Raw genomic sequence first — 27,934 nt, 5'->3', positions numbered from 1 at the left:
GACTCTGGCATTTTATACAGTTTGTATGCAAGAGCATTATTAGCGATAGAATTTATAGGTTTAATGCAGCTAAATATTTGAGTAGTTATAGATCTGCCAAATGCTGTAAATTGGTGTTACTTTTAACTATAAATTATGTAATTATAAAATGATTTGTGAGAAAACTAACTTTTTTAATACAATTTCAGAAGCGCCTTTGGTGTATAGCCGGTATCCACCTTTATAAGGGATAATAGTGGACATACTTTTACGGACGGAGTTAAATGTATATACTCTCGTAAACGATTCCTCAGGAAAGTCGTCGCGGACACCCTGATAGCTACGATTTAACGCATTTACAAAACCTAACAATGCACATTCAGTTTTATTACCAACTTGCATCGGAGGTCCTGTTGGGTCTTGGCTAGGCTGAAATGTCATAAAACAGTCGAAAAATAAAGTTATACACCAATATAGATATGTATACAATAAATAATATGAAAGTTTTCATACCATAATTCTACTGGTATATGCACTGTTTACAGCTATACCTTGAACAATAGTTTCCCCGACAAAACCAGGTATATCTGTAAAGCGTGGAGTTACTTTGCAAAGCTTTTCGCAAATGTATGACTGGACTACTGTCATTCTGTTCGTAGTTAAGGTGCCAGTTTTATCTGAACATATAGCGGTAGCGTTGCCCATTGTTTCGCAAGCGTCTAAATGCCGAACCAAGTTGTTGTCTTTCATCATTTTCTATAAATGAATACCACATACAAAATGAAGACCACATTTTTAATAGAAAACAATGTTAACTGTTGAATTCTTTACCTTGACAGAATAAGCTAACGATAGGGTGACGGCCAAAGGCAAACCTTCTGGCACAGCGACGACAAGCACGGTAACACCAATGATTAAATGTTTCACTAAATTATTGACGTAAGTTGTCTTCCACTGCTTTTGATCGATGACGAATGTTTTAACGCAAAACTGAATGATGAGAATGATGACGGTAAGTACGGCAATCGTAGAACCTGCATAACCAATCTGAAAGAAAAAACAAATGCAACATTTAGTCGATTACAATTAATGTTTGTAATAAACTAAAATGAAATGAAATAAAATAAAGCATACTTGGATGGCAAGTTTAGTGAGTTTGGCTTGAAGTACAGATTTTTCCTTTTTATGACCAGATTCTCCGCCGCCTGAAGATGCAGCTGGCGCTGGCACGTGATTTTCTTCTTCTTGCGATACATGGTTATTACTTGTAACACCAGTTTCTTCATCACCTATTTGTAGCATTTTAATCATATAAATAATTGATTTAATGTATGTTAGAGTCGAATGTGTGTTTCTGAAACTCAACTCTCCGAAACTTGTATCAGAGAAGCAAAAGCTCTTACTGAATGTATGTACATGTGTACAAAATAGCTTGTGTACATATGTACATAGATATAGTATAGTGCTTGAATTCGCGTAATCTTGTTTCGACGAATGTGATGTCAGCTGACATTTAATTCGCATGCCGGGATTGTTAGTGCTGATTAGTAGTGATGGAATAAACACGACATTACAAATTGTATTGAAAATGAGTTTTAGGCTGATACGGTTTTAAAATGTCAAAGAAAGATTTTAAAATGAAATAAAATAAAAATTGTATTCATAACACACCAAAAACACAACATTAAATATACGCATTTACCTGATAAGCTCTTCTTTTTTTTGTTTTGCTTTTTGGCTTCTGCATATTTAATACACAACAGTGGAATTTGTTGTAGTAGATATAAGACGATGCATGCGTTGGCAAGTCACGTTGATTCAACATTTCAGTAATACGATGGCGACACATCAACAAGGCAACATTTGATTTTTGTATTGGTCGTTTTTTGGGGTTGAGACATCGAACGTGCAGCAGGGCAGGAAAGACAGGGGTAAAGAAAAAAAATAAGAGCAATATAAATATTATGAAAAATGTCTTTTTACAAAATTATAAATTCACTAATAACGCCAATGCACAGTTGACTCATCTGATCAAGTGAATAATTAAAACAAACATGACATTTATATACCTATATGAAGATAAGTCAACTATACATTGATTTAAAAAATAAGAACATATTGGACAGAACATATACAGTGGCGGTCATTGCAATTGCATCACTCTCATTGTATGGTGATTCGTCTTTCCAATTTTTTTTATTGTAATTTGAAGTTACTCAATTGAAAGACAATGACCGACAGTGTATAATTTGAATTCAATTAAAATAATACATGCCAATATTAAAGGGATTTTATACGTAGATAAAAACAATAGTCTTAAAATCAAAGTAAAGCATCAAAATAATCATTTACTATATAAACATCGATTTTTTCTAAATAAAAAGTGATTTGCATTTATGTATATGCGCACACAATCAGGGATAAACGTACAAACACCTAAACAATTAATCCAACAACATAATAATCATAATATACTTGTATAAATATAATACTAAAAAAACATAATTTGGACCTTACTAATAAATAAGTGAACATACACGAATCGTGAGACATAATCATCGCCGAACAACATTCTATGAAACGTCTTAATATACATACTCTTACCATTTAAGATAGGAATCAATATATTAGAGGCATGCAGATATAACTGTACGGGGTTTTACATTTTTTCAGACTAAGTGTAATATAATACAATACAAAACTGTTTGAGAATAATAATAAAACTTTTGGATTGATCATTAGAGGATATGTGAATATACCAAAAAAAAAAAACCCCCGCAATTATAGAATTTTGTATACGAAATGATAACGATACCTTTCTTCATCTTTTTGATATGCTGTTCTTGTTGGTCAACAGCGGCACCGAGCAAGGTGAAGATGATACCCGCTTGAGAGTTTACACCGACAGCTGTTACTAACATTTTACCAGAACCTTCCATGACATGCGTGCCGGATAAAACCATCGGATCAAAGGATTCACCTTTTTTGACATGATCGGATTCACCAGTTAAAGATGACTCATCAATCTATAACGAGAATTTGTAGGGTTAAGCGCACATGCATACAAAGTCATTGCCGATAGATCGGTCGATTGATTTACCTTAAGATCATTGCTTTGAATTAGAACGCCATCAGCTGGCAAAAGATCGCCATATTTAATTTGACATATATCACCGACTATTATATCTCCTACTGATATCTGTTTTACTTCGCTCTGTCGAATGACAGAGAATTTATGTTCACCTTCTATCCGAGATTGCAAACCTCTGCAACGAATATTACAAGTTGAGCATTTGAATTTTGCTACTATACAATATGCCGCAATGTTTTTATTTCTTACCTAAATTGTCTTTCTTTTGTGTAGTCATTGAAAGCGGTTACAATTACAACTACAATAACTGAAATTAAAATGGCTAAACCTTCTATCCATGCATAATGACCTTCTTCTTCGTCGGCAGTAGCTGAAAATTGAATGAAGGATTTAGTTAGTGAAGTAGAATAAACATTGATAAAGGCTATTGTGAGTATTGGGCAATAGTTACGGTCATCATCAGCAGGTTGGTAAAATGAAAGACCAAGTGAAACCAAAGCAGCTACTTCGAGAATAATGAGAGTGACATCCTGCAATGCTTCCCACACAAGTGTAAGGAATGTTTTTGGCGGCTTGGGAGGAATGGTGTTTGAGCCGAACGTGTCTCTCCTGTGTTCTGTGTCTGCTTTTGATCCACTTAATCCTGAAATTTATAACAATACAATTATTTACTAATTTTTAAATTTAAACATATTCAATATTCTACAAGTATTGTAATATATAACAAAAATGCAATGCAATTCAATATTGATATAGCGGTGGAACATTTGGTTACCATATCAATAAATACCGTTGCTTGGCTTATCAATTCTGTTCACGCACGCTCTATGGGACAGGAGGGAATGTTGACTAGGCTGTTGGCATATTGAAACAACCAGGGATTCTCAAGTAAGATTAGCATATTATAAATTGAATAATATAAGCCATGTTGCTATTTGTCCAGATGAAATTTATACTTATAAAAAGCATATCGATCCATAGACAATGTTAGCAATAACGGGAACACAAATTTAAACCGTAAAAGGGAGCAAACACATAATATATTCAAGCGGCATTTCAAAGGGGTTAGAGGAGTTCAAGCATTGATATTCGTAAAGCATTTCCGATATATGTATGTACATGGGGGTGAATTTAATATGGGATATTTTAGTACATATATAACCAGCAGCATAGCTCGGTGGTTAGCGTGTAATGCTTTCCATTGAGTGGTCACGGATGCATTCCCTGGCCCGGTACTGCTGGCCATACCTTGGATATGTGACTTCAGGTCAACCGTTTTCTATCAGAGTTTATCAATTTATCTGATTTCATTGAAACGGTTGCAAAAAATGGCAACCTGTCCTATCTCTCGCAAAAATTTGAGTTTATAGCAGCTCGAATTTGCTGATATATAAAATGCTGTAACAACATTTGTCAAATTTGTCCATAGATGTTCTGATGCTCTATAATTGGCCAGGAAGGCGCATTGGGGTATACCTGTTAGGCCTTCTAGTATATACATATGTACATAGCCATAGCCAGCAGTATAGATCGGTGGTTGCGTTTATGTTTAGCACCGAGAGGTTACTGGGTTCGATCCCGTGCTAATCTTTAATACTACCGGTCAGACTTGGATATTTAACTCCAAGTCGATCGTTTTTTATCAGAGTTTGCCAGTTTATCTGATTTCATTATTGGAACGGTTCCTCCATAAAATTGGCAAACATCATCTTACCCGCTATGACATAACTATCTGAATTTGATTTATGTACAATATGTAAAAATTTATGTACAAGTCTAAATCTATAAATGTCTCTATGGATTAATTAATTGTTAAATTCGTGTTCTTCAGCCTCTCGAAATACAGCGATTTATGTAATAAAAATGCTGCATTGTTTGTATTGGGGTCTATCTGTTAGGCCTATTTCTTTTACTATGGCTATTTTTAACTATTTCTTTTACTATGCTATTTTTTCCTAATACACTTTTAATTAATTCCAAGCATTTCTACCCGGCATAAAAAATAGGAATGAGGTCAAGTATGTTAGGTGCTTATAACCTCATTCTTTTTTCTTCTTATCTAAAAGAGTTTCAAGCAAGTTTATCAATATTTTACTATGTATTACTGAATTTTTCAACTGAGTTCCAACATTCGGCAGATTAAGCTCATCTGTTTTTTTTCAACCCCTACTAGGTGACCCTACACATATTTTTCCCTCCGGAGTTTCAGATTTAGTGTAGTTTTATCCATCAACTAACAGAATAACAGATTTGATTTTAATTAATTTACCGTAATTTTATCCCAATGAAGGAAAATAAACATTATAAAAAACATTCGCAAAATTTATCATGCAGCTATTCCATAATCAGTATATCCCGTTTATGCTATACGCCAAAATTTAGTACTTGGCAACACCTGCATCCACATTCTCAAAGGAGAGTACGAGCAGGTAACATTGCCAATTCCCATTTGCATCACGTTTCGACATACCCTAAATGGGGAATTATGTAGTATATACGAGTAGGATCCGGACTTCAGCCGTTCAACCGAATATCCAGCACGTTAAGCCCTTACATAAGTTATACGAATCCATGCTTCGGCTTAGTTTAAGTATTTTTTTTATTTTTATTTCAGCAATCAACGGTGCAAGCACACATAAATGCGGAAAAATTTCTCTACCTTATGACTATTACATTATTCAGAGCGCTAAGCGAACGATATTATTCATCGACAGAACTGTACAGCCGAAGATTGGTTTCCCTATACCTTGTAAACGTTCACCGGCCAAAAGTTCGGTGATTTATAGAGTCGTGGGGGGGGGGGTCCATAGTGGATATACATTAATAATTCATTCGACAGGGGTGGGAGTGTGGGCTGAGGGGGTGTTGGGCGTACAAGAGTTACGCCACTTACACAAAACAAAGAGATTAATCCTATCCGACTCAAAGACGGAGCGCCGATGAAAGTGAATAATAGTGACGGATTAAAGGGGGGCTCAGTTGAGCGTTGAACGCTGCATATATTTAACATATCGCAATCTTAAAATCCCGTTGAAATTGAGTCAATAAACGATATATTAAAGGTTGATTCAAATGCTTGAAAAGGCGACAGTTTTGAAATCAGTAATTTGAAACGAATTAGACTACAAAACTGGCTTGGTGAGTTTTTGAAGTTTAGGAGATTCTCTGTTAGGATTGGTTCCTTTTCTTCTGACTCGGTCCTCGGTGGTGTTCCCCAAGGATCAATTTTAGGACCTATCTTATTTTTAATTTTTATTAATGATATTTCAATTGCGCTTAAGGTGTGTTAATATAAAACTTTTGTATTTTCTCTTGTTTATTATTTTATTTTCGTCTATGTATTTTGAGTTGGTATATATTTTTTTCGGTTTTCTTTATTTTTGATATTTTGTTTTCATTATCTTATTTGATAATTGTATTTCTGTAATACTGTATGATTATCAAACCCCTTGGGCCTATCGGCTTTGCCGCGTTTGCTGCCTGTTTGTCATTTTTTTGAAGCATTGAAATTGTACTAGGATTGTTTTAACAAGAAATTACGCTTAAAGCTATCTCAATGGTGATAAAAATGATATCTACGACAGGTCTACTCCTAGAGCTGTCACTTTACAAAACATCTAGTGAATCGGATTCAACCTACAAAAGTTTTCAATTTCGCTTTTAGTTGACAGAAATACATATATGTACACTGAGAGTGATGAGTCTAGAATATTGTATAGCAACTATAGCGCCTAATAAAGCCACTAATAGGAAATTACATGTCAATCTGAATCAACTGTGATTTTCAGTCTGATTACAATATGTTATTTTATAGAATATAGTTTTGGTCATGTGCAGTTTTTAATCTGAGGAAAGCAGATTGGTGTATGTATATGGAACATCATTGATGTATATGGAAATGAGTATATGTATGTACAAAAAAAAAAATAAAAAATGGCATACATCTGATACTAAGATTAAGTAAGTTTTAGATTCAGCTTAGATTCACACTCCGTGTCCTAGATGTCATATTTTTTAATCATTAAGATGCTCAGAAGTGACGCCAAGTCTTTGATCAAACCCATTTCAATGGCAGCACTACCACACAGAGAACGTAGTCGAGGCTTAAGCTTTGGGTCTAGTAGGAGGATTAAGTGGCTTATAAAGCCTACGGAAGTGGTTTAAGATACTTATACTGAATTGCAAGTCCCAGAACTGAACCGTCGCTGGTAGATCGAATTCGAACAAAAACATTTTTTCTCCAGGGTAGATGTTTGTTTTTATGAAAACACTTTTCTTCTAGCCTACAAATCTACCTTAACATTAAAACTATTGAAGGTTCTCTTTTCTAATGACAATGATATATGTATATTTATTATTTTAATTTATACCAGGAAGTAATCAGATAAATTGATTACTTCCTGGTAAAATCAGATAAATTGGCAAACTCTGATAGGAAACGATCGACCTGGAGTCACAAATCTAAGGTCTAGCCATCATAAACTAGTGGGATTTGAACCCGTAACCAATTTTTTCAAAGCATTATATGCTAACCACTAGTCTGTTTTGCTGGTTGATATAGGAACTTTAAAGGATTTGAGCTGTGGCACTATTGGGTTGAAGGAAGGGAACATATCTGTGGAAGGTTTGAGTGCATTCTTGAGGATTTCAGGGTTAGATCTATTGCTGAAAATGAAACATCACCTTCGTTGGGGGAGGTGTAAAGCTTCTTGCAGAGCTCCTGCGTGCCGCCAAGCATGCCAAGCTTCTGGATGCCTTCGGGTCCACGGTGCTCCATCAGCTCGCGCAGTTGCTTCAGCGACACGCCGTACTGCGCCGGCCGCCCGTCTATCGTCGCCATTGCGAGCCAGTTCTGAAAAACAACAATAAAATTCTCTCAAAATACAATACAAACACAGTTTCAGCCGAATCGACGAAGGTAAAAGTCTTATGACCTGGTTGTCGACTGACGATTTCAATACGAACGAGATCGTTAAACGTTCTAAATCGATTCTACACCCGGAAAATGCCCAGAAGCAAACGAATAAATTCGAACAAATATTGTGTCATGCTATTTGAGACGTCATATGTATGTATATCAGTAGAACTATCACCTATACCAATGGTTCCCAAAATTATTTTGTCCATGGACCCCTTCTTAAAGCAAAAATCCGACCATGAACCCACAAGTGAAATAACTCTACATATGTATGTAACTGCATAATAGAAAAATTATAAATTGAATTTTGAATGGTAAATGCTGACGTAAAAATAAAATATAAATAGAACATTTTAGTATATTTATATTTTACTCAGGACGTAAAAATCACTACCAATGTATTTATTTTAACTTTCATAATAATGAAAATGTGTCACAAATATAATATTATTTTATATTAAACTTTTCGCCGGCCTCAGTGGTCACAGGCCCCCCTAGGGGTCCACAGGAACCACTTTGGTATCCATTGATCTATACTTAAATGGAGCGTGGATTAGAACAGGTGATGATGCTCTTCCTATATATGCATAGTAAAACTACACAATCATATAATGGATAATAAACAACTTTGTTGCAAATTTAAGTAGCGAACTTTTGAATCATAGTATGATATAATACTTAAAATGAATAAAATAGAACAAAACTTGTTTGAGACACGAACGTTTTCACGCTAGTTGAAAACTAGACTCTTTTAGAATTTAGACGTCTCTATTTATATTATGGGGGCGAAAGGAATTAAATGACGGGGTTGTTGTAAACACACTATTTGATATAACGGATGGGAAGGAAGTAAAGGAGTAGCCAATAACATGGTCGAATCGGTTCCAGCTCACAGGATGGCGAGCCAAACTTGACCATGTCGTAGACCCCTACGATCACACGACATCTCGTTCACCGACACTTCGTTCACATCAATTCGCTCACTGACATTGTTAGTTCACGACCGTTGGTTCACAGACACATCGTTCACAGATATTTGGTTAACCGATATTTCGTTCACAGATATAAAATAGCTCGTTCACGAAAGTCGTAAGTGAATGGTAGAGGGTCTTTGTAGAATAGTTTTTTGCATAGTAAAATTATTGTAATGTGTTCGATTCACAAAGGCAATTCTTGAAAAAATTCGCTTTTAAAACAATTTCAAAGGTAAACACATTAAAATCTCTCGTTTTAGTTATTATTGGAAATTGTGTTGATATACTTAGTCGCATTAAAAAAAATACTGCCTCGTTATTAAATAATTATTTAGAAAACAGTAAATATAGAACGGGAGATTCTAATGTGATAAAATTTGAAATTGCTTTAAAAAGCGTACTATTTCAAGAATTGTCTTTGTGAATCGTACACGTTACAAAATTCTACTTATGACAAAACTGCGAAAAAATGATTCGATAACGACCCTTCACCGCTCACTTACAAGCTCAGCGAACGAGTTATATATTTGTGAATGAAACATCTGTGAACGAAATACTGTCTGTGAACCAACGATCGTGAGCCAACAGTCGTGAGTGAGTTGTCGTGAACGAACCGTCCGTAAAGGAAGCGTCAGTGAGCAAAGTGTCGTCAAAATGTGGGTGAGCAAACGGTCGTGCGCGAGTTGTCAGTGAACGAAATTTCCGTGAACGATTTGTCGTGACACCGTTTCATACTATGTAGCGAAATAAAAATAAACAGTCTATAGACGATATTTAAGTCCTGACAAAGATTTTAAGCATCGAGAACACGGTCTCGTACTCCTGACAATCCGAAATGATACCCTATGCAGTACGAGTGCCAAACTACACGAATAGAACGGGATTAATTAACGGCAAGTCAAACTCAAACTCAAAGCACACACGATTTGGAATTATCAGCACGGCGGCAGCATTTAACGAGGAACTGTGTAAATATCATATTATATCAACAATACACAATTAGACGAAATTGAATACGAACAGGTGAAAATGTAAACGGTCCTTTGTATATTTAACCGCTAAATAATAGATGGAACGAGGGTTCGTTTGATGATATCATCGGTATAATCAATTTGCAAATGCGGTCGCGGCCGACATTTTGGAATAGCTGGAATCGACTATAGGGGAAGGTGTGGTTTGAAGTAATAGTGAGCTGCAATTTAATGTTGACTTTTGAACATACACAATGTACACCAGAGGTGGCTAGGCGGGTGGTTTTTTTGGGCGTAGTTCATTTTTACAGTATTATCCTATGTATTGGCTTATTTTTTTTTCTAAAGATGCAATTGACAAGGGTTTTCAATTTTTTTTACGAAAGCATGACATCTTGTTGTCAATTAGGGCTAAAACAAACGTGCTCACGAACTCCCCCCTCTCGAGAGCTGTTCGACTCCTCAACTTACTGGCACATTCCTTAGATCTCTTCAATGCCAGCTATGTTGAGTTGGTCGAACGTTTCGGTGATTATTGGTCACAAAGCGCTCGCCCAAAAGTCACTAAAATCTCTATAATGGAACATCTGGCAGCCGAAAAGTCCATCATACTAACGAGAACTCGAGTGCTAAATATTCCATATTCGCGATTTTCATGGCAAAAATCGTCTTTTGCGCGATCGTAATGTGACTAATAATTCAATAACCATCCAAAATATAGTCACCGCGTATACTATTATATGTACATACATCAAATCGTGATACCATAAAGAAAAAAGAAAAGTGTTGGGTCTAACCTCGTCCTTTCGTATATAATATACGCACACTTAATGGGAAAAGGACGAAATTGCCCCGGGACTATGTACTACTGTGTACAATGAACAAACACAAACAAGTCCGATAGTCCCTTTCGAGCTATTGTCGCGTAAAAATAGCCTTTAATTCAAAGCAAAGCAACTTTCAGCCGGGAATCTTTCGACTTGTGCCGAGTCACCGGAAAAGCGGGAAAACTCGAGCGAAAATTCCTATCGCGCCGCGTTTTTCCGACGCCGTGATTGAACGGTGCGAATTCGATTTGAATTCTAGATTACTTTTCCACCCCCACCCGTTTTTTTCCTCTCGGCGGAAAATTCAAACTGCGCCTTTTTGCCGGGGCTGTTTTAACACACTAACGACCGCATGCAAATTAACGCATACATATTTATAAAGCGGCGGCGCTATGTATTTATTTGAGCTGTTGAAAAATGTTGTCGGACAAACGAAACGTTTCCGCGCGACGCGAATTTGCGAGAATTGATAACGTACGAATAATATTATTCAGAGGCTTCAAACTGTGGGCAAAGAAAATATGACTGAATTAATCATAGACATAACATTATCATAAGGAATATAATTCGATATAAATTAGTATATATATATATATATATATATATATATATATATATATATATATATATATATATATATAGTGTATATACACAGAGTCAGCGCCTGTCAACAAGTTACAAATTTTTATTCAACTTTCATGCATTAATATTATATGTATATTCAAGAATGATTGAAACCGGTTTCTAGAACTGTCGGAATCAAGCTTTTAATAATAAATCATGAAAGTGGCCTTTCTTGCAAATCTGAGCTGGTAACAGAAAAATCACGTTTTTTACTTACCGGATCAAAGACTCTTCACTAAATTTGAATATGACTATGATTTTTGTCGGCTTCTTTATGAGATATGAGCGTTTAAAAAATTGCGCCATTTTTACAGACTATATTGGCTTTTGCAGTCTTCAATTCAAAATCTAGTATTTCTGCGGCAAAAGTGAGGATTGGAATTAATAGTCGGGTGCTTTTTTTTAATTGATTGTGATTAATTATTCCTTCAAAATACGTACATTTAATTAATAATCTAAAGAATTTGTAAAGTAAATATATATATGTACATATGTACATATTTTGCTACATATTATTTCTCAAGCGATAATGCACTTATTTGACCAGTTATATATTTCACTACGTTTACAAGGGATGGTTCTCAATATCAATGTTTTATTTTATTTTATCTGAACGTACTTATTCGAGTGGTAAATGATTTTAAATTACAATAGAAATGCTCTAGGCGGACGTGCTCTTCGCTCGTAAGTGAGCGTGAGTGAGTGAGATGGAGTGATGCGCTTTCTATTTTTCATCTCGCTCTTGACACATACATTAGGTCTAAGCAACTGCATTTTTTAACTCAATTAAAAATAATTTACCGCTTGAAATAGTGCGTTTAAATAATAATAAAAATTATTGAGATAAAAAACCAATCTTTATAAACGTTGTTAAGTTTAAAATAATTTTTGTTGGCTTCCTCTCATTTAAAAGATATGAGCGTTTATCGTTTACCGCTAAATGATAAACTTATCTATTTATAAAATCATTTACCGCTAGAATTAGTCCGTCCAGTTACAATAAAATATATTGAGATTGAAAACCAACCATTTAAACGTGGTTAAGTGAAAAATTAGCGAAGAAAGCTCATAATATTACTGGAAAAAAAATGTGTAAGAAAAAAGTATATTTTTTACTCTTAAAATTCGCTTAATAATTAATTGTAAGAATGTTCGCGCTTAAAAGGCCTCAACGTATGAACAAGCTTTATGCAACAGCCAATAAGGTCTCTCGACTCATCGACCAATGATCTTTCTGAGTACACGCCGTGTATAAATATTTGGCAGACTTATGCCGTGCTTCATTCGGAGCTGACTGGTTAACGGATCATCATCATTACTACCACTACTCACTACGACTTTCACTCGGAAACCTATCTTCACGTCCACGCTAGTTTGTATACCAAATTTATTGGTTTTAAATTGAAAAGTGTAGATTTGCATTGCGGATAAACCAACAAATAAATAAACATTCTTGTTTATTATACCTGTAGTAGAAGCAGATATCTGGTTTGGAAAGTGAAATTTTATCTATTGCCACTTTTATCAATAAATAGCAGTCATTAAATAACAACATATTAACATGCTGTTCTTATATATAAAGGTAAATATAATAAGTAACTTATTGTCAATATTCCAACCGAATCAAATTTACCATTTGTTTCAACTAGAATAGACCTTGTATTCAATATCAATTTTCATTCTAGTCAAAACCAATACTACATACAGTGTTAGAAATTCTACAAAAAATGCCAATGAAAACTTTCCATTAAAAAAATACGGTCATTACAATGTCAATTCTAATGGCCAGACTTTTATTACCAAGGAAGACAAAGTTTTGGGTATTGTATAAATCCTCCATTACATCGACTGTTCATTACCGAAAATAGACATATTTAAAAAGTTTCCCATCCGATACGCCGAAGTTGAAACAATTTTAGTAAATCGAACATAAAATAAAAAGAGAGTACGAAACACAACATACATAAAGCATTCTATAGCAATGTACATAAATAAACGCGACGACAGAATCGATCGGCTAGTTTTAAATTATTCAGATTCTTGTACAAATCGCAAAACCCCGATAGTTTATTCAACGATTGATTTAAAATTAGGGACTAAATTGGTTAAATATAGCAGTCGGCCATTGATTTAAGAAAATGTGACCCGAGTATATGTAATATTTAATTCATGATTCGATATAAAATGTGAACATAAATGTGTACGTGTTCATGTTGATGTTGATTATATGCGGTCAGAAGCATCCACCTGCGCAAACAAATGCATCGAGATAATGCACTCGGGTTTAATTGTGTTGAATTTCCAAGGAACGGTGCTATGCATCTAGTGCAGCGATACCTCAACTGCAAAACTTTTTAGCAAAGATTACTTAGCGAGAAGTTGCTCGATGATGATAAGATTGATCCACGTTCCCGATCAGTTCTACCCTTCCCCTCCACCAACGTATAAGGTATTAGTTGCGTAGGGGTAGGTTCGGGGATTCAAATTATAGGTCAAAGTCGATTCACAGCATTTATTCTACGGCTCAATAGTGTCCTTCCTATTAACACATTCAATGCTAAGTCGGAATCTATTGTTTTCGTGCCATGCTGATATTTTAAAATAGCTCTGTCTCGCAAATGTTTTGAGTAGAAATGTCTAGACGCAAAAGTGTGTGCGTCTAGACATTTCTACGTAAGTGCGTCTACCTGCGCACTTGCATAAAGCAGGCTATACCCTACATATTCATTATTTTCGTAAAAAAAAGAGTGTTCGGACACGCAGTAGTCCGAAGAGTCATTTTTCATATAAACTATGTATATATGAAAAAAGCCAGCAGCATAGCTCGGACGTTAAGCTTCTGCTTACCGTCAAGAAGGTGCCGGGTTCTATCCCTGAATGAAAATGAATTTTTCAGAGTATGCTGTTGGTCAGACCTGGATTTGTGACTCCAGGTTGATCGTTTCCTATCAGAGTTTGCCAATTTTCTCTGATTTCATTGTTGAAACGGTTCCCGGAAAAAAAATTGGCTAAAAATCCTTCCTACCTACTATGTCACCACTATTTGAAATTTGATGGATGTACAATAAAAATTTATGTACAATTCATAGATGTCTCGTTAATTTGCGAGTTTTTTCAGTGTCTCGCAATTCAACGACTTATAATAAAAAAATGCTGCATTTGTATTTGTAATTGGCCAGGAAGGCGCATTGGGATTTTCCTGTAAGGCCTTCCTGGTATATATGTAAAAATAAAAAATAAAAATAAATAAAAAATATCCTAAGCTCGAAATTGTCCACTTTCCATTGGTCCGGAATCCCTATTTTACAGTTTTAAAACCAGTATCTATTCATTTTTATTATGTTTTGATCAGAGTTTGCCAAATTATATGATTTCATTGTATAAACGGCTCTGCCAAAATTGGTAACCTATCCTGTCTCTCGCAAATTCTAGTTAATAGCATCTCAAACTTATTGATTATGATATAAATATGCTATATGCTAAATGTATGTATTTATCGAAATATTATTATTATCGAATTTGTCTAAAGATGTCTATTAATTTATTTAATTTCATAGAACTTATTAATTTATTTAGTTTCATGAACACTCGCCTTTACAGATCGCTCCAAAGCGACGAGTGCATTTATACAGATTCAATAAAATCAAAATACATAAGCATTTTATACAATGCGAATTCATACAAATATCCACTATGGATAAATTTATGCAGCATTTTATATTCAAATTGGCGAACCTCAAGACGCTGAATAACTTGAGATATGCAAGAGAGATTGTAAAGGAGATGCCAATTTACAGTAACCATTTCAATGAAAATCAAAAATATTCGCAAACTGAAAGAAAACGATCGACTTGGTCACAAACCAAGGTCTGACCAGCGACGGGTCTCTAATGGGACTTGAACCCGTGACCACTCTGCTCGAAAGCATAATATGCTAAGCACTAGTCCACGCCGCTTTGATACTGTATATAAATATAATTGTTTATCGATGTTTGTAATTAGAGAGGAAAGCGCATTGGGTTTACCTGAAAGGCTTCCTGGTATGTACATAAATATTATATGTATATGTAAAATAAAATATAATAAGCTAATATTAAGATCATCCAAATAGTAAGGAACCCACCAGTATTTATTAGATATTGTTTGTACTAATTTCACATGGTATAAGATAAGACATGGTGTAAGTTTGATTTAAGGTTTAATATGCTATGCATATAGTCGATGGATTCTCACAGTTTGGAAAGCGTCGATGTAATCGCATAGTTATTTAACACACGTCAATCTCAATTCAGAGGAAACGCATTTAGATCGAAAGCCACAGCTGTGATGATATGCGCTGTTGACGTGTAGAGTCAAACTGATATCGACGAGTGCATTCAAATGCACTTATGGTATATGAATATTATGAGCATGTACATAAATGTATAATGACGCACGTAATAAGTTCGATAACCGGAAAAACGTGATCCTTCGATCATTCGAGGAAAATTCGTCGGAATAATTAGATAATGAGTGCCACTGTGACGCAAGTCGTCCCATTGTTACATTGTGGAAATTGGGCGAAGCTCTGACGTAGGACGTGGAATTATATACTATAATAACAACAAAAACGCAAATGTTCGTTGATGATGTGCTTCCTTATTACAAAGTTGACGAAAAACTACTGTTTTTTTTATTGTTGGTTATTTTAACCTAACGCACGCAGGTCGCCTACGTGTTTAATCAACGGTGTTTTGTGTGTCGTGTTGAATTTTGATTAAACCTAGTCAGTGGGTATGTTACAGACAATACAACTATGTATGTATATCAAATAGCTGTATGATTTATATTATATAATTGTATACGTCAGAAGTTGTGCAGGTTTAAATTAATCCCAATCCTTACTGAAACTGAGATATATTATACATAAAATAAATTATTAAGAGGGCTGTATACCCCAAACCATAATTTTGTTGCCGTTCCTTTCTTCGATATATACATATATTGAGTGAATGCGAAAATATATATCAATATATAGAGTGAATGCGACAGTTGCGCTTCGACCAGATAATACATATTTTAAATCGACAAAATCGAGGTTTCGTATTCTCCAGTTTTCTCCTCCGAAACTGGACCAATTTAAAAAAAAATTTCATCATCGGTATGAGAAAGATATTTTTTATGTTTGTGTGCTCGTATTTTTTTAAAAATCAACCGTTAAATAAGCACGCTGGACTCTTTTCCTGGGTGTAAAAAAGAGTCGATTTTATAGATGTTTGGCGGCTCCTAGCTCATATAAAAATAACTAATCAAAAAAATAAAACCACAGAAACATGCCTATGGTGGATATCCATAGCATTTTAAAAAATAATTTCTCTAGTGCTATAATTGAGGAAGGGAGAAGTGTAATACTTTTGTATGAACAAGTCGCTGGTGTCCAGCCCTCTTAAGCCTCAAGAATTCAAAAGAAATCCAAAAGAAAAAAATATTTGACCAATAAGGGTGAAAAGTTTTCGAAGTGAAATTTGGATTTTTTGATATGCAGCTACATATGTATGTATGTTAACCCTTTGAATGCTGACCATAAGGAGGTACTTATAATGATATACTATACTGAATCAATCAATATATGTACATATGTACATAAGTATTTTATACTATGCGAATTCATACAAACATCCACAGTGACATCTATGGAGAAATTTTTGCAGAATTTTATTATCAAATTGGCGAACCTCAAGACGCTGAATAATTTGAGATAGGAAAGGAGTAAATATGTAAGTTAAAGGTAGATTTTCACATATGTATGTTAACCCTTTGAATGCTGACCATAAGGAGGTACTTAGGCCATATCAGATCATTCTGGAGCGATCGCTGGCTGCGCGTGGACCTATTTAATCATCCAATAAATGCTGTGAAGCGACTTTGGCCTTTCATTTGGATCCTTCACCCACCCCTACGGCAAAACTATTTTTACATCTTACTATTTAAATTTCACTATTTTTACAATCAGAATTAAAGATGTCAACTTTACCTAGTCTACTCCAATCAAAATAGCCCTTGTCCTAACCGATCAAGTTCAAATATTGTACCGTCATTCAACGCTCCAAGTTCATTAAAATATCAAACCCAACATTCAAGCAGATATAAATAATGAACGAAATTACTCGATCCGAGAATAGTCTGAGGTACGCCACAACGTCAGCAATACACTTCACCTTGCAGTTAATGCATTACCGCGATTATTTATAAATACTCTTCCCTCGCCTCAGTCTACACGGGATTAGAGCATTTACTTGTTACGTCAATGTCTTCGAACTTCAAAAGTGTGCCATGGCCAAAAACTTTTCCGTCACGATATTATTTTATAATACATAAAATGAACACACCGCATGTTGAAAGATATGAACTAAGTCGAATGTACATACATTTAAAACAGGGCACACAAGAGGTGTCGTATATAGAGTCTGCCTCAAGCCAAGCCATCACTGTCGGTTTAGGAACTCTACATACATATGTAGAGGCAACTAATCAATGAGTTAACCACTTCATCGCTATAAGCGCACCAGTGCGCGCTCCTTCGTATTTAAGGTTATGACTCGAAATTAATTTTGGTTTCTTCACAGTGACATCTAAAAATATCCTGTGATACTAATGAAATTGAAAAAAGTCAACATTTTTTGTTAGTTTGTGATATATTCAAGAGGTAGTGTCAAGGGTTGGCACTAAATACAATAAAATAATCGAATCGGTTTCTAAAAAAGCGTGGTGATTCAGTGGTTAAGAAAGAGGGAGCGCGTTGAATATTATTTTTATGGATCAAGATAATTTCACCTAAATTAAACGGTAAATTTATAAAAGTAAACCTTATAAAATATGTTCTGACAATCTTGGACGGGGAGTATCAAAACGCCTTAGTAACCAAAGGGTTAAATCAACTCTGCATACAAGATAATAAATATACCTTTTCAGCGAACTTTAAATTTGAATTATTCCAGCGAATAATATCAATAAGCATTATTTTTTTTCTTCAATATTTTCACTTATTTTATATTATTCAACGTTTAATACACGATGATTTTTAAAGTTAATTACAATAAGTAACCTCGCGGATTTTGCATTATTTTAATTTAAAACACACATTTTTAACAGGACAATTGGTGTCCAACACAGTAGCTAGTAGATTTTTTAGCACAGTAAGGCAAGTGCTTGATTAATTAGATTAATTGATTAGTTGTGAGGCAAATGAGCGACTCGCATACATATGTAGATCATCCTTTGATCATGTCAAATAAGTGACAGCTTAGCTCAATCCACACGTCAAGCGGTTGTCTCGACTCGAAAAGTGAGTGCCCGGCTAAATATGTGCATAGTGGACGTATTATAATATCGAAGTGGGTTTTAGCATTAGGAAAACGTCACTGTCGTGATATTTTATTCATTTCCCTCGATTTACGCTTTTCCGCATTTTCCAACCGTGCGGAAAATGTAAATGTTGGGTTTCGGTCGTCTACATTATTTCAGAGGGTACGGACCGTCCGTCCGAGGCATTTTTATCACGTGCGCGCGACACAGTTTGAGAATTGATGGCGCGCGAATGAAACGGTTGCGGTCCGGTCAGAATCAATTGAAACCAACCCCTCCCCCCCTTTTTCCACCTGGGAAATAGGTGAGAGATCTGGGGGAGGGTGAGGAGTTGAATTCACTTTCGTAAAGTGAACTAGGGTTTTACTGCGTGAGGTCAGAGCGACGGAAATTTCAATTTTGCATGTGCCTCGATTTTATTTATTAAACACGTGTGAATTTGTCGACTTTGATCGCGTATAGGAAAAGCTGAACTGTGAGGTGTTTTTCCGTTTAAAAATAAAGTGTGGAATGAATAGTTGATGCATACCTGTGTTGCCCTGACCCGTGATTAGTTTCAGCGCCGGGCACTACCGCGGCCGCGGCCCTCTCTTACGCAAGATCTGTAAATAAAATAAATATTATATTAAAAATCAGTTCATTAACACATCAAGTATGTATGTGCATATAAAATTAAATATTATATAAATTTGAGCCGACTATTCTATCAAGTAGACCTTCAAAGTTGATTGCTACTTATAAAGACTCAGTTCCAGTCTGAGCTTTTTCCATACATTATAATGGATCAATCAATAGTGCATGCATATATGTACATATGTATGCATGTTTGTATATGTAGTATAATATGTTCAAGTTTGAAATTTGGTTACTTTTGTAGTACCTACATATTTATTTTATTAATTTTATTTCATAGAACACGAACACTCGCTTTTACAGATCTCTTCAAAGCGACGATACAATGCACAGATAATAGATATTAAATTAAACAGGTAATACACTGAATCAATCAATATATAATACATACATAAGCATTTTATACAATGCGAATTCATACAAACATCCACAGTGACATCTATGGAGAAATGTTTGAAGCATTTTAATCAAATTGGCGAACTTCAAGACGCTGAATAATTTGGATAAGCAAGAGAGATTGGAAAGGAGTGAATATGTAAGTTAAAGGCAGAGATAGGAAAGGAGTAAATATGTAAGTTAAAGGTAGATTTTTACATACATATTATGTATGTTAACCCTTTGAATGCTGACCATAAGGAGGAGCTCATTAATGATCCAATAAATGCTGTGAAGCGACTTTGGCCTTTCATTTGGATCCTCCACCCACCCCTAGGCAAAACTATTTTTAAATTTTACTATTTATGTACATTACTATTCATACAAACATCCACAGTGACATATATGGAGAAATTTTTGCAACATTTTATAATCAAATTGGCGAACCTCAAGACGCTGAATAATTTGAGATAAACAAGTGAGATAGGAAAGGAGTAAATATGTAAGTTAAAGGTAGACTTTAATGGTACCCTGACTTTCACGCGACGGACAAAAGCGCGAGAGACCAAACGGCCTCAGCAAAACACGCTCGGCGACAAAATCGCGCCAGAGTATATGAAAAAATTAAAATATCAATTTCGATAGGTACAAAAAACGAATAACGAAAGCGTCAAATTGATACTGAATTTCCATGAACAATTTAAAAATGAAACTAAAATATTTTTCCTTATTCTATTAGAATATTGTAATTTGAAAGTTCCAAACGAATAGTCATACATATTATGTTATCAAAATTCATGTTATTCGCTTAATTAATATTCTATTGTTAATATTCTTAAATTTTATATCCGATCTTGACCGCTGGTCGATCTTAAATAGTTTGAGACCGCTGGTCGATCTTAATAATTTTAGGGCGCCCTTTACATCCGCCGCCCCTGGCAGCCGCCCCGTTACCAATTCGAGCATTGCTCAAATATTATACTTAAAGTTTCAGTAAGTTTTACCTATACATACCAGCAACATACATATAACAGTAGTTGGCGAATAAAGCTAGCAACTGAGTGGTAGTGGGTTCAAGCCCCGACCCGGTATTGCTGACCAGACCTTGAATATACCCATATGTACATATTTATCTGATTTCATTGTTGAAAAATGTAGTTATTACCAAATTGGCCACCTATCATCATTTCTCACTATTATATCAATTTAATTTCAAATTTATAATAGAACAATAAAGTACATATTTACAAATTTGGTCATAGGTTTTGCCTTGGTGTAGCCCTTTATGGCACCATAGTAAATTTAAAAAATAAAATTAAAATTCAGATTCAACAGTACACATATAAATTGTACTAAACCGTCAATTTATACTGGGCAGATATTTTCATATACAAAAGCAAAAGAAACTTGTACAGGAATTATTTACAATAAATTTATACACAGTTTATATACATATGTATGTATGTACATATTACATATGTGGGTCAAAATTTCCTGCACATCTGCCGAACCGGACTTGATTTATGTACATAGATAATGCATAGAATTGCCAAAATTTGACACGCAAATTAGCATAACCATGTAAATACATACATACATATGTATGTATGTATAAATAGCATTATTAAAAAAAATAAAACAAGGAAAACCACAAAACTCATATCAGCGCATTTCTCATGCATACTCAACTTGACTTTATCATTACTTTATCAGAGACTTTATCTGAACCCGGCATGCGTTGCAATGCCAGAATAAGGCATGCAATTGCAACGTGCCGTCATAAACCAACTGGTAACGTGGTTACCAACGAACACATTTCCTTCACTGTTACTTGAACACATTTCCCGTTCCCGTTTCGATAAATGAATGTTTCAGTTTCAAATTAATACTTAATAATCAAATTAAATTAAAGTAAAGTATAGGAACTCGTAAATGACAAACCAAAGTGAGTGGTACGTAATGTAAGGTTGGTATGAGTGGTACGTAATGTAAGGGTTGGCACGCGTGCGTGCAAGTTGGTTACCAACGTACACATTTCCTTAACTACACATTGGCGCTTCATACTTTCGCGTCGATAAAATCGTAATTACGAATATTATTATTAAGAGGTTTTTTCCCGTTTTTTTTTTACAGTAATCTTTCCGGACATGCATACAACAAATCCTGAAAGTTCTATCGTAATCGGTTCAGTGGTTTAGGAGCCTGTTCGAGACAGACATTCAATTATATATACATTCATATATATAAAGATTTATTTAAAATCAAAGTTTTTTTGATTGTTTCTATGTATAATCAAAAATATAACGATAGTCAAGATTCACTTGCTTGATTATAAATCAATTGATGTTCAAAATTCTTCTACGTTCAATTTAGATTGTGCCTCAAACTACATATATGCAGTGGCGGACTGGGACTGAAATTAGTACATGCCAGGAGTCAAAGGGGGCCCACCCAGGGTTAAAAAAATTTGTCCCCCCCCCCCCCCCCCATATAACAAAATTTTCTTCTTTCCATCACGCTAAAAATCAAGGGAAATTTTTTTGTTTTTTTTTTTTTTTTTCAAAAATGGGAATACATAAATTTAGGTACAAGAAAAATGGTAAAAGCAAAATAGATCCATAAATTACATTGTATATTTCGTTATAACCCTTGTCCTAGGTAAATAGAATTCATCATAAAAGAATGCGGCATAAAAGCGGCTTTTACTTTCGGTAGAAAACAATCAGGGACGTCATTTCAGCTTTTTCTTGGGGGGGGGCAGGCAAAGATTGATCAAATTCAATTTTTTTTCAAAAAATCCTTTTTTATATCGGAATAAAAATGGAAAGTATTCTTTGCATAAACTTTATTGAGTTATAAAATATGCAAAAAATAAGCTTAATTTTTCAAAAATAATTATAAAAAAAAATGATGTAAAAACTTAAAAAAGCGCCACAGGCGAAAATTTTTTTCCAAAAATCTTCACATGGTCAACAAAAATCGACCATCAAACTGTCACTAAAAAATTATCAATTAACTTAATTTCTACCGACTGTCTTTTCACTTTATCTACTTATGTATGTACATACATATGTACGTAATAACAATAAATAAAGTTTTGTGATCATGGGATAATTCAAACTCAGAATCGATTACTGATTACGTTTACATAATATAGAAAAATGTGTGTGGCTCTGTGTGTCTTTTTATTATTTTATATATGTATATGTATATATAAAATTATTTTTATCTCAACCAGAAGTAGTCCTTTTACCCTATAAGATTGAGATATTTTTATGTTTTTCTCGGAAACTTTTCGGCGTATTGAACTGACATAACATATATAGAATTATAAATCTAATGCCAAATTATATATAAAATTTCGTGAACACCCGTTAACCGAAAGTGACAGTTTACTCCTGTTGGCAGTTTTCTTCCACTATTTTAATCGAGCCTTTAAATATGTGTGCTCTTCATGATTTCATGTATAATTCGTTGTATCAATGTGATGAAAATATAATAAAAAAAATCATTAAATTTAATTAACCAAAATTGGGATTTTTTCCTCTTAAAAAATTAAAAAATGTTTTCTACCACACCCCTGAACGTATCAAGCTGAAAATTTATATTTGTATTCTTTATGTACTAAATTTGATAAGGTTTTGGTCAGAGAGCAATTTTATTGAATAACTAAAACGTTTTTTGGACCGAATTCGTTACACATGAAGTTTAAATCCATCTCATTCATTGTTTTGTGAGAGAATGGACGTCTGCAAATAAAATAAAAATACGAGAAATAAAATCATTTGTGATTGAACCGATTCAGTAACATATTAATTTAAAACCTTTCTTGATAACAAATAATATACTAACTTTTGGAAAAATTAACGTTACACATGTGTTTTTGAGACAAAATAAAGTAAAGAGGATCTTTCTAACGATTCGCTCCATAGGATGAACAATTTCTAAGAATTTTACCCAAGGCATACCACTTAAAAACCAAAATATACTTGCTTCGAAATAATAAAATCTTTTTTTTTTTCAAAGCACATAGCCCAAAAGTAACATACATAAGAAATAAACGTAGCATTCATAGATCCGTAGTATCTCATTAATCATTAAATTTATAATATTTTATAAATTCACACTATTCCTTAATTTAGGGGGGCGATTACCCCCCTAAGCCCCCCCCCCAAATTACGTCCCTGAAAACAATGCATAATATTTTCAATTAATGTTAATCGAAAATCGGGATTTTGGGGAGGGGGCCCCTATCCTATATTTCTATATACATGGATGTGTCTAGATTAGGAATAGATTTTATATTCGGAAACTGTTTAAAATTGTGTATTTAAATCTTACTATATCGTCGAAGTATAATCATATGTTATTTTGAAAGTATGAATTAAATTTCTAATCGCTGGTTGATGATGAATCGTCCTATCAAAATTGTTTTAAGCAATTCAGTTTATATTATTGACGGAAATTTGTTTATTCCCATTTTTATTTCAGTAGGTAGTTGTTACATAGGTATTGGTATATATATAATCTTGAGGTTGGAAATGGGCCCGGCAAAAGGCCCCACGCAAATGTTGAAACTTACATTTCGAGCCTAATAAAAAGTTAACCGATCCTTGGGCTGTAAAAGCATGTATTAGTTGTTTGTGTATATCGTAAGAAATTTGTTTTGTTGAAATACCTAAACTTTAGGTCCCAAAGTGCAATATCCTATAATTTTTTACACACGTGAAATAGTTGAAAAGTTATTTAATTTTACTGAGGGCCCATATTTTCTAACAGATAGTGGGGCCCACATGCCATCGGGCATGTTCGCTTGTATGGCCAGTCCGCCACTGCATATATGTATGTATGATACATATGTGTAGACACATTAAGTCGAATCGATAAAAGCGAAAGCTCTCACATTCGTACAATTATTTATGAACATCAGAGCCGGAAAGAAAGCGATCGTTTGAAGTTGACGCAGAATCTGGGTGTCAAACAGAAGACGCGTTCCACATTTTACGTTTTACTCAGCTCGTAAAGTGTATCTCCAGTTTCCACGGGTAAAGATACGAACAAACGCGCCCAGAGAGACTTACAGACAGGCGGCAGATTATCGAGACATCTATGGAGATACGCAAGTGGAAGTGTACATACATATTTTATGTATGTTGGTAGGTACATAGAGACGGGGGTGGAAAAAATAAAACACCCGTTATTGTTTGACGAAGTACACGAGCAGATGGTGGAGATTATACGCGTCTCGCACAGACACTGGATGAAAAGGTCTCGAGTCTAGAAACGGTACAATTAATTCACGAATAAAACTAAGTTTTCATCGGGAGAGATTTTCCCGGGATTCGAGCGAGGAAGTTAAGTAGCTGGAAAATCGCGTGAAGACAATTCTTTGCAAGTAGACATTTCCCTCTTTAGGGTGTGTAGTTTTGGTCTGCTGGTTTAAAGCACGGTGGCAACTTGTTAGTTGTTGGAAGTCAAAAGCTATATTGAGTCACTATTTCTCAATTTTTTGCTCATTATATGAGAACTAGTGTTGTACCCGATGACATATCATCGCATGGGTGTTGGCATATTAAGTTATTAAATAAAAAAATAAATTAAAATAAATGTGTCGGGCCTGCGTTCGAGCGGCACGCAGTAAAATTATTTTCAAATACCTTAATTATTTTTAAATATGTTTAATTTAATATTAATATTTAATTGTTTAATATGAAAAAAATGGTAAAAACTACATGAAAACAATATAAAACAACAATAGAAAAATTAATTAAATAAATTTTCAAAAGATGGCGGTAAATTCTCTGTCAAGCGGAAACATTAGTAGCGATCAGTATATATAGCAGTTTTTTCTTTTGTTATTATATTCGTATTAAGGTTTTGTTCGATGTGTTATAGCTATGACGTACATATGTAGAATCGACTATTATAGTACGGCGAGCGTTATCTCAGACAGACATACAGAATAGCGATATTATATGTATGTATATGTTAATTCAAGCAGTGAAAATGTACCAAACAATGAATTTACAACGTTTAACTCTATAAATTTAACCCTAACAACCCAATCTTAAATTTATAGGGCCAACCCATACTTAAACTAACCTATCCTAACCCTTAAATAATCCCAACCCTAACAATCTAATATTAAATTAATAAAACCAACACTGAAAATGTAACTGATTTCACTGAAACGCCAGTGAAAATATATTTTCACTTGAAATATAATTTCACTTTGGCATATATACATATATGTATATATGATGGGTGTTTAATAAGGAAGTTTTTGGTTGGACAACTTTTTGATTAACAATTAATTAATCATCAGTCAATTTAACGGTGGCCTAAATTTCATACACGTCGAGTCAATGGAAGCCGAAATAAAATCGATTCAACTTTAAGTTATAATTACATAGCAGTTTTTATTTCTAAATTTATTTAATATGTGAAGTTTTTATTTCTCAGAAAACTTTATTTGCAATTTAATGATAATAATGATAGTTATGGTAAAAAATTAAAAAGTTGCATAAAAAATTTCGTATGCCACGCATTTTACTAATTCACCGATGATATGAATTAAATCATTGGACCATAAAATATTGAAACTTTCAATCGAAACTTCCCCCCTCTTTGCATGAATTTATATCCTCTGTGATATTATCAGCCAGCAGTATATCTGAGTGGTTGCGTTGATGCGAGTTTCTCGGGTTCAAACCCCGGGATAACCTTGAATGAAAAGAATTTATTCAGAGTATTTCTACAGTGCTGCTGGTCGGAATTGGATATTTGTGACTCCAAGTCGATCGTTTCTTATCAGAGTTTGCCAATTTATCTAATTTCATTGTTAAAACGGGTCCTCATCAAATTGGCAAAACCATTCTACCTATTTGTCATCACTATTTGAAAATTATAATCTATACATTTATAAATGTACAAATTTAACACCACAGTCCCCGTTCAGGGATATAAATCGTAATGTATTATGGTAATAAATTATGGAATGCGCCGCATATAAATTTTTATGCACACTTTATGATTAATCATTATAATTAAAGGTATTATTAAAAATTGTAACTCAAGGTATTATCTGATTATTATTCATAGGAGGATTACCCACAAGATCCCAAATAATAGTCAATTAAAAACAAAACCAATATAAAGAAAAACATTAATACATAAATAGAATCAATAGAAAACTAAAGACAACACTCGCGTGAGCAATCTTCTTGTGGGAAATAGTCCGCTAGCCAAATTAATATACCTATGGTTTTATTAACCATTTCGAACTCTAGAAAGTCTATTTTACAGTATGTTTATAAGAACGTTATACACATAACACTCGTGTGAGGAATCTTCTTTTGGGAAATAGTCCGCTAAGCACAGTATTATATCTATAGTATTAACCAAATCTATAAGTATATTTTATTTATAGTATTTAGATGAACATAACTACAAAAAAAAGTAGTATGACAGAATATGATGACTTTATTCCGAAAGGCGAATGATAATTAGCACGTCATGATGATGATGATGTCTAGCATTTCGAAAGGTCACAGTACGCTATGAATAAATTTATAACTGCATCGAAGGTTAAGGTTGAGGATGTGGTAGAAACATATAGTCACATGATTTAAACAAATAACCTACATACAATACAGAAAGGTTTATAATCATAGAAAAATCTCTGAAACTGGAACCAATCGAATGGAAAACGCAACTGTGTTTCCTCTGGCGGAAAATTTCCTTTGATGTATGCAACGACTATTGGATATCGATTGCAAATTCAGTATCGAATGTCTGCCATCCGATATTTTCGATTGCTTAATTAATTAATTAATTAATCGATTCATTAATGCGATTACAACGCCAAGACAATGTCGAATAACACTTCTTAATATAAACATTTGAATTAATAATGAAGAAAAGTGAACTGAACTGACCTAGCAGTAATGGGTATGGAAACGACGTTCTCGCACAAGTAATTCTTAACAACTGATCGATGTACACGTTATTCGTAAGTCACATGTGTTCCAAGAACCGTATGAGTTACTAGTGAAAGTTGAGCAACGCAATGACTCAATATTACACAGAAAATATTGATAATGTGGTTAATATGAATTATATTTACATATATAAATATTCTACAATTAACGTATCTACGTACTATGTATGTAAAGTTAGAAGTGGAAAACGTAGGATAT

General features: G+C 34.1%; 1 protein-coding gene across 5 annotated transcripts in view; it reads right to left on the bottom strand.

The window, feature by feature from the left end:
• PMCA (plasma membrane calcium-transporting ATPase 3) overlaps positions 1–27,934 on the bottom strand; it is a 194,285-nt gene that overhangs the window by 15,841 nt on the left and 150,510 nt on the right. For all 5 annotated transcript variants that reach the window (XM_077441537.1, XM_077441541.1, XM_077441540.1 and 2 more), the window contains 11 exons: positions 19,258–19,330; positions 7,754–7,922; positions 3,522–3,713; positions 3,320–3,440; positions 3,080–3,245; positions 2,795–3,005; positions 1,682–1,720; positions 1,114–1,268; positions 811–1,026; positions 493–735; positions 170–408 (listed from right to left, as the gene is read on the bottom strand). In XM_077441537.1, coding sequence (XP_077297663.1) covers positions 170–408; positions 493–735; positions 811–1,026; positions 1,114–1,268; positions 1,682–1,720; positions 2,795–3,005; positions 3,080–3,245; positions 3,320–3,440; positions 3,522–3,713; positions 7,754–7,910 — 1,739 coding nt within the window. In that variant the 5' untranslated portion in view covers positions 7,911–7,922; positions 19,258–19,330. The remainder of the gene's footprint in view (positions 1–169; positions 409–492; positions 736–810; positions 1,027–1,113; positions 1,269–1,681; positions 1,721–2,794; positions 3,006–3,079; positions 3,246–3,319; positions 3,441–3,521; positions 3,714–7,753; positions 7,923–19,257; positions 19,331–27,934) is intronic.

The sequence above is a fragment of the Arctopsyche grandis genome, chromosome 11, assembly GCF_051622035.1.
Source record: "Arctopsyche grandis isolate Sample6627 chromosome 11, ASM5162203v2, whole genome shotgun sequence".
Classification (NCBI taxonomy): domain Eukaryota; kingdom Metazoa; phylum Arthropoda; class Insecta; order Trichoptera; family Hydropsychidae; genus Arctopsyche; species Arctopsyche grandis.
Note: the sequence above shows the minus strand (reverse complement) of the source record. Positions and strands in the feature narration are given on the sequence as shown.